The sequence below is a fragment of the Lissotriton vulgaris genome, unplaced genomic scaffold (genome assembly GCF_964263255.1).
Source record: "Lissotriton vulgaris unplaced genomic scaffold, aLisVul1.2 SCAFFOLD_1728, whole genome shotgun sequence".
NCBI lineage: Eukaryota > Metazoa > Chordata > Amphibia > Caudata > Salamandridae > Lissotriton > Lissotriton vulgaris.
Window position 1 is genome coordinate 528,588 of NW_028250869.1, and position 11,780 is coordinate 540,367.

The following is an 11,780-nucleotide window of genomic DNA, read 5'->3' on the forward strand; positions in this document are numbered from 1 at the left end:
TATCCTACACAGAATGGGAGAAACGGCCCAAGAGACCTGCAGTGTTCACAGACCGCAGGCCTGAACTTGTGGAGGAGGAGAAAGTCTTCTTCCCAAATTGCTCCAGTTTCTTGGATTCCCTGTCCGGAGGTGCAGAAGGGAATGCACTTGGGGACGCAAAGGCTTGGACAACCAAGCTCTCGGAGGTCTGGTGTTGGGAAGAGGAAAACGGGGTCACTTGGTGCTGGGCGATGGCGTCTGGCCAGGTTCTTGTCCACAGGAGTCCCTGTGTTGGGCCTGTACCATGTGTCCAAAAGAACGTCAGAGTGCATCGTTAAAGGGCAGCAGCGGCTCCATAGTAGCAGAAGCTGGCTGTAGCACCTCTGTCAGGAGATTAGTCCTGACGGCCACAGTGGGGAGTTCGAGGTGGAGAGCCTTGGCTGCCCTACGCAACACCATAGAATCTCATCCACCCTCCTCCGTAGCCGCGGTAGAAGGAGATAGTGCGCCAGGTTCAGAATCTTGGTCACCTGCATCCTCCGGATCCTCATCCCAGCCCTGGGCTGCGAGATGGTCCTCAGACCCCTCCCAGTCCTCCCCTTCATCCATAGCCTGTGGAACAGGTGGAACATACGGAGGTGGGTGAACAAAGGGAAAGAAATTCCCAAACGGCGTCGGAATCTGCGTTGGTCGACATCGATCCCACGCCGGGGACGGCGTCTACCGGGGTCGCAGGCGGTGCTGGCGATGCCGGTGGAGGTCGCACAGGGCCAATCAGCATGGACGGGGATTCAGGCCTGGATCCACAGAGATTACTTGGCGTCAAAGAACCAGGACCCCCAGCTGGGCCCGCAGGGTCCGAAGGCGCACCGGCGGTACCGGACAGTCCAAAGACACATGCCATGGCTGACAAGAAAAAACTAGTTACTTACCTGTACACTATGGTTCTCCAGTATTATCTTTCATAGATTCACATGCTTGTATCTTCCCCGTCATCATGGTGGGAGTCTCACGGTAACAGAATGACTATAGCAGTATCATAGAGTAAAACACTGCATGGAAAGTCCCATAGGGAACCATAATGTTTGGTTGCCAAACCTCCTCATTATTATTTGGACCACAACTCAGCCAATCAGCTGTCAGTCCTGGCATCACACTCCCCAGCAGAGCCATCATACCCCAGATTTCCAGCCCTGAGTGAGAGCAAAGGATATATCTAGAGATAAGAGGTCTACCTGAGTAAAGGAGGTGGGAGGGTCGCATGTGAATCTATGAAAGATAATACTGGAGAACGATAGTGTACAGGTAAGTAACTATTTTTTTCTCCAGTATTGAATCATTCATAGATTCACATGCTTGTATCAGAATAGCAAGCAGTACTTCTAGAAGATACGTTGCTCAGGATAGAACCTCACAGACTGTGGACTCTGGTCCTATTTTTTGTATATAAATAAACAGAATATTAGAATAGTTTTCAAATTTTACACAAATCATGTCTGTTGAACAAACAGAATATCAATAAAGCAAGAACATAACCTTGAAAGAAAAGCAAATATATACACACATCGATATATATATATATATATATATATATATTTTTGTCATACAAAAGAGGCGGCACGCACAACCAGGATACTTTCAAGTCTGTTTATTAGACTTCACCCCACCAACGCGTTTCAGCCACAACTGGCCTTGCTCACGGTTGGTTAGTCCCTCCACAGTGTTACTTTATATACTCCCATGGGTCACCCATTATGAGGCATTATGGGATTTGTAGTTAAACGTGATAAATCAAAACGTTAAAAACAAAAGAAAGACTTGGTGTGCTGTTTCAATTATTACACAATAGTGACAAGTAGTTCACTGTGGCTAATTATAACATTTATCGGGTCTAGTACCCTTAGTCTGTCTTTTCAGTCTTTTGGAGAGTATTGGGTACAGTACTGAATCCTGGGTGCCACTGACAGCTTGAGGAGACCAATAAACCACACATGTCTCGGCCATGCTGGAGCTATGAGAAACAAGTGGCACGGCTCAGATTTCATTTTCCGGATCACTTTTGAAATTAGAGGGAATGGAGGAAAGGCATATGCGAACATTCCTGTCCAGCACATTTGGAGAGCATTGCCCCATGATCTTTTCTGATGGAATTTGCTTGTGAAGTGCTTGCATTTTGAGTTGCGAACTGTCGCGAAAAGGTCCAGTGATGGGGTTCCCCATAGGCAAAAGAATTGGATAAGTTGATCTTGATGTAATTCCCATTCATGAGAAACATATGTAGATCTGCTGAGAGCATCTGCCCTAGAGTTGTTCACTCCCAGAATGTGCTGCACTTGCAGCGAGATGTTGTGGAGAAGTAACCACCTCCAAATCTCCTGCGCTTGTCTTGAGAAGTTCTGACCTTGTACCCCCTTGTTTTAGTAGGTAACACATGGTAGTCGTACTGTCGGTCCTGACCAGAACCGTGGAATCCCAAGATTACTGCCTTTAACTCTAGTAGGCTGATGTGAAGATGAGATTCTCTGTCTGACCAATGACCTTGAATTTCTACTTCTTGGAGATGTGCCCTCCAACCTTGCAGAGATGCGTCTGTTAACATTACATAAATGTGATGCTGAGGTTCGAATAGCAGACCTTTCGTTAAGTGTTTTCTGATTGTCCACCATGACAGGGCTCTTTATCTGAGGGGAGACGGACACCCGATCTTCGAAAGATCCTAGAGATTGAATCCACTGTTTGTCCAGAAGTTCTTGAAGAGGCCTCATATGTAGCCTGCAATTGGGAAGCAACGGGATACAAGAAGACATCATTCCCAACAATGACTTGTAGACCCTTACTGAAGTGAACTTTTTTGTTTGCAGAAGAGATGTCAGATTTAGTATCTTCTGAACCAGTTCTTCTGAAGGGTAAGCTTTCGCTTCTTTTGTGCGAAGCATAGCTCCTAGAAACTGAAGAGATTGAGATGGGAGAAGACACGACTTCATGTTGACTTTCAAACCGAGACGACTGAAGAGATCCATGCAACGCTGCAGAGAGAGATGTGTTTCCTGAATTGAAGCACCTTTTAAGAGCCAGTCGTCTAGATACGGGACGACTTGGAGACCTTGAAGTCTTAAGTGAGCTGCCACTGGCGCCATACACTTTGCAAAAACCCTTGGGGCTGATTTCAGACAGAATGGCAAAACTTTGAATTGGTAGTGGCACCCCGCCACCATGAAACGAAGACATTTTCTGTATTTTATGTAGATCGAAATATCAAAATAAGCTTCGAAGAGGTCCAGGGTCCCCTCGGCAAAGAAGTAGTAATATTGCTTGAAGGGATAACATGCGAAAAGAAATCTTTTTGATGAATTTGGTCAAACTTCTCAGGTCCATTACCTGTCTCCATTTACCTGTAAACTTTTTCTTTATCAGAAAGAAATGCGAATAAAAGCCTTTCCCTCGTTGAGGACGTGGCACTTCCTCTATTGCCTCCTTTTGTAAGAGATACATTTTCCATTTTGAGAGCAGACAGATATGTTGTTCTCAGAGGATATGAGGCTTCTCTATTAATTCCAGGGTATGGCCCTGATGGATTATGTCCAAAACCCATTTGTCCATTGTAATTGACTTCCATGCTTGGTAAAATAGAGTTAGATAATGGTTGTTGGAGTTTGAACAGGTGGTGGGCGCAATGCTGAAGTCACGGTCTTCTATTAGTCTGTTGAGACTTGCTTCTTGCCAATGGTTTTCCTCGTCTGCTGCTGATACGAGGAAAAAAACTGCCCACTTGAGAACTGGCGATATCCCTGTTGATTGTGAGACTGATATCTGCCAGATTGATATGCTGGTGTCAGAGTATACTGAGTATACTGTCCTCTCGACCCCCTCCTTCGAAAGGACTGAAACTTTCCTTGTTGCAGAGATCCCAGTGCCCGTGCTGTATCAGTGTCGGCCTTGATGCCTCGAAGGGTTTCATCAATGTGCTTACCAAACAGATTTTCTCCGAACAGCATGTTAATTATTTTTGTTTTGACTTCTGGTCTAAACTAAGTGGCCTTAAGCTATCCCTTCACAGCGCTACAGCCGCTGCCATCTGTCGAAAAGAAAGCGAAGACATATCCATTGCTAAATCGATGGACTCCAAAGCCACTCTGGAGCCATCCTGGATTATGGAGGCTGGCTCTTCTTTTTAATTTTCTGGCAAATGTAACAATAAAGGAGCTATATCCAACCACATTTGGCGATTGTATCTACTGAGGAGAGCTAAGGCATTTGCAGCCCTAATCGCTGCTGCCACCAGCACAGCAAAGCGCTTCCACGCTCCACCCATGCGCCTGCCTTCCTTGTCAGAGGCGCTGCAGTCGATTTTTCGAATTGCGTTGCGGTACCTGCATCACCACAGATTCCGGACGTGGATGCCCAATTAAACACACCGGAGAAGGTTCAGGTGCCCGATACTTTTTTCTATCCTCGACACCGAGGCTGCGACGGAGGCTGGGTTCTTCATCAATTTTAACCATTCTTCCCAAATGAAATCTATAATTGGGATTGACCAGATGGATTTTCGTGATTTTCTTTAAAGTCGTAAAGAAAACATCTGCTTCTTTGCCTGGAAGCGGGAGCTCAAATCTTTTTGAGGCCTTCAGCATTATATCATGGAATCCCCCAATATCTTGAGGAGGAGAAGTTGCTGGAGACGGAGATGGCGCAGTAGGGATAACGTATTCATCCCATTCAGTCCCAACTGGTTTGTCTTGAAGGAGTTCACCTTCCTCTGGTTGATCTCCGTCACTTTCTATTAGATCATCTCCGATTGTAACAATAGGAGTTAAAGGCGTAGGTAGAGGTGGAGGCTGAGCCTTTTGAACCTGAACAGGACTTGTTACAAACTTTGAGGCAGGTGTGTTAACCTCTGGGAAACGACAATAGTAGTCGTTTATCATATGGCGGCGATCTGTTACCAGGGAAATAGGCATAGAAACAGTTTCCTCTCTCACCTCCTGCTGTACTTCTTCCTCATAGTCATAAGACTGTTGTAAAGACTCATATCTCTTTCCTGTCACTGGACAATCTTGGAAAGAAAAGAGTTCCTGTACTTCCTGGTACTCCTCATCATCAGTGTCTTGACTTTCTATCTGCAGCTGTGATGGACTATAAGCTATTCCTCATCCTCTAACTGCATTTCCAGCAGAGTTGAAGATGGCAACGGTGAAACCTTGGTCCAACTGGTAAAGTCAGTAGATTTCTTCGCCGTCAACGGGTGGAAGGACTTCAGAGTAATGGATGACTGTCTTCGGAGACTTAAAATGTGTTGTCGACGAGTCTCCCATTGACAAAGTTCCCCTCGTCGACGAAATATGGATTATCGTCGACGATGTCGTCTATGTCAATGGTACCGTCGTCACACATGGCGTCTACGAGATTGTCATCGACGGCGCGGTCGTCGACGGTGTCGACTTTGATCTTCCCGTCGACGAGATAGACGCCGACGCTTCGACTGTTTTCGTCGCCGTCGTAGCTGTCGTCGTCAACGGTATCGTCAAAGTTTGGACAGGAATTACAGCTGGAGATATTCCTACCTTGGATGAAGGAGCAGATGATACCTCCCTTGAAACAGAGGATCTTTTCAACGGTGTGTGAGGCAAAGAAGATTAAGAAGCCTCTTTTTCTTTGTTTTTTTGCTTTTTAGCAATCGTTTTCTCCTCATGAGCAGAAGACTTTCTTTTCTTGGAAGTTTGAGGATCAACTTCTTCAGAGTCCGAATATGTAGTGGCTTTCTTCTTTTGAAGCCACAATAATAAACGTGCCTCCCTGTCCCTCAAGGTTTTAGCCGAGAAGGTTCTACAATGCATGCAGTCTTTAGGGACATGCTTAGGGTGGAGACAGTATAAACAGCCCTTATGTGGGTACTCAGAGTATAGTCTAAGCTTTCCACAGGATCTGCAGGGCCTGAAAAGCCTCTTTTTAGAGCTTTCAGCCATGGGAGGTAAAGGAAATAGCACAGTACCTCAATGCAGTAGAAAGAAAACTTTCAGTTGAGAAAGGTGAAAAGTTCACAGGAACTAAACTGAGCAGAGCTCAGGGATACTCCTCTTCACACGAAGGCGTTTGGAAATCTGAGGTATGATGGCTCTGCTGGGGAGTGTGATGTCAGGGCTGGCAGCTGATTGGCTGAGTTTTGGTCCAAATAATGATGAGGGTGGCAACCAAATTTTATGGTCCCCTATGGGACTTACTATGCAGTGTTTTACTCTATGATACTGCTATAGACATTCTGTTACCGTGAGACTCCCACCATGACGACCGGGAAGATGCAAACATGTGAATCTATGAAAGATTCAATACTGGAGAACTCCTGCAGCTGGGCCGGAGTCGCCGATGGAGCCGGAAAGGGTGGCTAGGCCATCGGCAACTGCGCGGGCTCTGCCGGAGACGCAGGGGCAGCGCCACCTGCCCCCTTAGCCGCATCACATGACTAGCTAGGGGAATAAGAAGAGCGAGAGCGCTTCTTTGACTTTTTATGCTTCACGCCTTACCTGACTTCGAGTGCGTAGCCTCTGAGTCCGGTCCCTCGACCTCCCTCGGGACCGTGAACTGCGCGGATCAACTCCCAGGCCTCCAGCCACTTTTGGGACCAATCCCGCAGAGTTTTCGGAGCCATGACCTGTCAGTGGGGGCACGACTGAGCTCCAGGCAGTAGGGACACTTGCAGTGTGGGTCCGTCATCGACATCGTGCTGGGACAGGCTGCGCAAGACTTAAAACCGGGCATACCTATGCACCTGTTGATTGTATATATAACGGAGTTTTTTGGGTCTTTTGTCTCTGTTTTAGTCTAAAAATGGCTGTGGGTACCGCTCTCTCCTGATCTGCGCTTGCTAGCGTGGAGAAATAAAGAACTGACATCAGCGCGCGTGGGCGAGTCTAAGTAGCTCCAGCGACATCATCTCAGCAACTTCAATGCCAGCGACCTACGCAGAGTTGAGCGACGACGCCTACTGACGAAAAAACTTTCTGGATCCAGTCTGATGCCTGGGGATATTCTAAGGTAAGGAATCTATCACTAACTTGTCTCTTTCAGCTATCCCGGACTCGCTGATCGGGAGGATAGTCCCGAAACTGCACTACGTCCAGAACAGCTCAGATGAAAAAAAAACAACTGAGAGGGAGTCAGGTGTGACATCGGTATGTTGATAGTGAACGCCAGTGAATACAGGAGGTCCGCCGTAGTCTGGAGGTGGGAGATGACAGCTTGGGGCATGCCCGCCTTCAACAGCCTGTCCTTGAGATAGGAGAGGACTAGGATCCCTGATCTTCATAGATGAGCTGCGACCACCGCCATCACTTTCGTGAACACCAGAGGGGCAACTGGTAAGGCCGAAGGGAAGCACAGTAAACTGAAAATGCTCATGGTGTACCGTAAACCATAGGTAACCTGTTGGCTGGCAGGACAGGGATGTGGAAATAGGTGTCCTGCAAGTCCAACTCCACCATCCAGTATCCAGGGTGGAGGGCAGATAGTACCTGAGCCAAGGTTAGCATTTTGAACATCTTCCGGAGGAAGCAGTTGAGGGCCTGGAGGTCTAGTATACGACGCAGGCCTTTGTCCTTCTTGGGCACCAGAAAGTAGCGGGAAAACAACCACACACTACTTCTGGCGACGGAACCCTCTCGATAGCTCCTTTGGCCAACAGAGCTAAGACTTCAAGGCGGAGAAGCGCCAAATGATCCTCCGACACGCGATTTAAGGACGGTGGCATGGAGGGAGGGATAGTCTCAAAGGGGAGAGAGTAGCCCTTCAGACTATCTGCAAAACCCACCTGTCTGATGTAATGGATTGCCAGTGGGGGAGGGGCTAGCGAATCCTGCCACCCCCTTGCCGCTGATGGGCCTGAAAGGTCAGACTAGGAGGGTTTGGAGACTGTTGCAGGGGAGGAAAGGGTGGACTGGCCCGTCCGCTGGTTCTTAGACTCGCGTCGCTGGGTCCCATTGTCCACGCAGAGGCTAGGCAGCTTGCATTGCCCAATGGCCGGACTGGGCTGGACGTGGTGGGGTTCCCCTTCTGTAGCCACAAAAGGCAGACTGTGGTGGCCGTGAGGACGCAGTTAGGCCCAAGGATCTGGACATAGCTTGAGAATCCTTAAAGCGCTCTAGGGTAGAGTCTGCCTTGTCACCAAAAAGGCTACGGCCATCAAAGGGTGTGTCCAGCAATGTTGACGGAACATCCTGCGATAACCCAGATGTCCTCTACCAGATGTAGCACCGAAAGACTACCGATGTGGCAATCATTATACCCTGTGAGTTGGTAGCGTCCAGTCCACATCGGAATGTGAACTTTGCTGCGTGTCTCCTATCTGCCATGGCTTGGGAGAAAATGGCCCGGGGCTCCTCTGTGCACTAAGGCAGCACCTGGGCAACAGTATCCTAGATGGTATCGGAGTATCGGCCCAAGATACACGCAGTATTTACGGACCACAGTGCCAAGCTGGAGGAAGAGAAGATTATCTTCCCAAGATGATCCAGCTTCTTGGATTCCCTGTCCAGAGGTGAAGAAGGGAATGCGCCCTTGGGAGAAGAAGCTTGGACCACAAAGCTCTCAGGGGAACGGTGTTGGGTGAGGACCCTGGGATCGCCCAGAGCAGGAGCCCATGTGCTGGGCTTGGACCAAGTGCCCAGAAGGACATCTTTGCGGGCTTCATTGAAGGGCAAGAGGGGTGCATAGGAAGTTGCAGCTGGTTTAAGCACCTTTGTCAGGAGGTTAGTCCTGACTGCCACAGTACGAAGCTCAAGGCCCAAGGTCTCAGCTGTCCTACACACCACCACTGTATAGAACGCCCTCTCCTCCATAGCCACGGTAGGGGGCGAAAGCATGGCAAGGTCTGGTGATGTATCCAGACTACTGGCATCACCCTATTACTCTCCAGTCTGGTTCTTCCAGCTGGTGTGTCAAAGGGTCCCGCGGCGACTCCCAGTCCACACCACCACCCTCAGGATTATAGGGGATCCCTGGGATGAACAAGGGAACAAATGTCCCCTCCAGCGTCAGATTTGACGTCAGCCCAGTTCACAGTTCATCTAGGAGATGAGGATGGGACGAGTCAGCCGGTGGAGAAGACGCCAGGATCGGCGAGGTAGGTCAAGTAAGGTCAACAGGTGTCGATCAGTATCCAGGCCTGGATACACAGGCCTCCGGCGTCAGGGCTGGAGCCGCCGGCAAGGAAGGCCCAGGGCCCCCAACTGGCTCTGCGGGGCCCGGAAGCACACCAGCGGAGTCGGGCTGCCCAAACACTGGGTGGAGGGCTTTGTAGAACATACGAAGCTCTGGTTCGTGGAAAGGGAGGTGTTGGACTTGGCCCTTTTGGCAGGTTCACCCCTAAACTTTTGCTTTTATATGTGACTTGGTGTTGGTTGTTTTTGGCTTCTGCACACTTTCACACTGTGTCCCAGTGTAAAGTGCGCGCGCACTCTGAGTGCATGTTGTGAGATTGGTCTACCCTCCCATAGGAATGCATGGGGAATGTATGTGACCATGGTAGTTCCTGATGCGTGGGGAGTGCAAGGGTGAGTTTGGTATGTGCAAACCCGTGAGATTAAATGTTGCGCGCAGATTTAATGTGTCTGGTGTGGAAGTGCCACTTCTAGAAGTTGGCATGCCTGTAATAAACGCGAATTGACCATCTGGCTTGTGGTTGGCTGGAGCTGGCTGGTGTGCCTGGCTCCAGGAGTCTGAATGAGTCTGCCCCGGTGGTGAATGGCGAGATCTGCATGTTGATGGCAGGGAGGAGTGAACCTGGGACCTGAATAGGGCCAGGCCTTGCCTCCACAATGCTGGCTCCGCCCCCTGTGGTGCGTCTGATGTCCCTAGCCTGGCCAGTCAATGGGGAGAAGGGCTGAGCACAACAGAGTGCTCCAAAACCAGTTGCATCTGGTTTTTCCTTAACCCTGAAGCCTGAGACAAAGGAAATGTGTATAAAAGAGGGGATGTGACCCCATGAAAATGTTCTGTCTGATCCTGACTTGAGGGGGGCCTGCTGCTGCTGGGCGCCAGGAGGAACTGCCACTGGAAACTGCCTCCCTGCCTGGAGGGCGCTGTGAGCTGGTCCCTGGGCCCACCCGTTGCCCCCCCCCCCCCACCCCTTGCCTGCATCCTAAGGACTTTTTTCTCCAAGCGCCTGGGAAGCGCTAAAACTTCATTGCCAAGAAGTGTTGGCCTTTGGGGCTGAGAGTGCTTCAGCTTGGAACTACAGCACGGTGCTGCGAGCGTATTCCCGAGGGGATCCCCCTTTTCCTCATCTATGGCGCAGGTGCCCACCCTGCTTATTTGCCGTACTTCTTAAATTTTTGGCAGGTGCCCACCCTGCATGGTGTGCCTAGCGGGTGCCTACGCCGCTTGATATTACAATTGCTGAGGGTGCAAACCCCTCGGTTGCCGAGAGAAACTTCACCGCCGCCGGCCCAGGGGCTTCCGGGCAGAGTGCTGTGCCCGCCTACTAGCCGTGCTGGGACTGGTCCCCAACTTTCAGGAATTAAGCTGCGTCATCCCTGGGCCGTGCAGGGATTGGTCCCCGGCTCTAGGGCTTCCCCGCGTGTACCCAGGAAGCAGGGCGGGCCCCGGAGAAGAAACAGGAAGCGTTCTGCCTCCCCAGGAAGGATCTTCCGAGGGAGAGAGCCCCGCCCGCTGCCATTGAGAACACCCTGCCCCAGGAGCAGGATGGGTTGAGAAGGAGAGCTCCGCAGCTGCTTGCAGGCTGTCAGAGGGGCCCGGTGAGTTCGGGCGTCTCGGGGCAGGGTCACCGGTTCAGGTGAGGAGCGACCCCGGATGGAAGCGGGTCGCTCCCCTGCTCAGTGAGGCACTTTTGTTTTAGAGCCTGGGAGGCTCCACCAGTACGGGGCAGTTTACTTTACGCAGAGCAGCCCTGGTTGTCAGCGGGCCGCTCCCACAGTGGTGGCAGCATTTTTGGCAATCTAGAGCCCACGAGGCTCCAACGCGTGGTTTGGGCATAGTTTTATTTAGAGCGCCGTGGCTCCAACGTGATTTGGGGCATATTTGTTTCAAGAGCCCACGTGGCTCCCACGTTGTTTTGATGGCACTGTTGTTTCTTAGAGCCCCAGAGGAGAGCCAGGGTGCACGCTGGTGCCCAGGCTCAGTTCCCCAGCACTTAGTGGGCAGCTGCATCGTTTAGGCTCCAAAACCCTTGCGCATTCTTCTTTGGCTGCCTGCACAGCCCAGCCCTGACATTTTGGACAAAAGGCGTTTTATCCTTCGAGAGGCCAAGTTGGTCTGGGGGTCACTATCTAATGTAATTCTACGCAAGGTGATGGTATTGTGTTCATGTTGGTAATGACCTGATGCCTAATCTGATTTATGCGTAATGTGCAATGCCTTAATGTTTGTGATACCTCTAACTGTATTTATATGCTTAGGAGGTTGTTTTGCCTACTATAGGTTATGCTAGTGAGTTTATGGTTCGCTGCGTGATATATGCCTACGTGGTTAGGATTGTGTAGTGTGTACCTACCTGTTACCAGTTGTTACTGGTTCTGTTCTGCAAGTATTATTTTATGCTACAATTATTCTACATTGTAAGTGCTATTTCTACTTAGTGCTGATTCAGACAGTAGCCCACGTGGCCCTGTCTTGTGTATGTAATCCCCTGTAAATACTGCCCAGTGCCCATTGTCACAGTTTATCTGTGTGATTATTATCTAATGTGTTTATGGTAATACAAAGGCTATTTTTATATATAACCTTGTGTGGAGTTCCTTTTTGTGGTGTACCTAGTGTGTTGCTGCTGTGTGTGTGTGTGTTGCACAAATGCT

General features: G+C 49.8%; 1 protein-coding gene across 1 annotated transcript in view; it reads right to left on the reverse strand.

Moving 5' to 3' along the window:
- LOC147663098 (multidrug resistance-associated protein 1-like) overlaps positions 1–5,102 on the reverse strand; it is a gene marked incomplete at its 5' end in the record, with an annotated part of 456,488 nt that extends 451,386 nt beyond the window's left edge. The window contains 2 exons of the mRNA XM_086950682.1: positions 510–591; positions 4,350–5,102. Coding sequence (XP_086806808.1) covers positions 510–591; positions 4,350–5,102 — 835 coding nt within the window. The remainder of the gene's footprint in view (positions 1–509; positions 592–4,349) is intronic.
- Between the last annotated feature and the right edge of the window lie 6,678 nt (positions 5,103–11,780).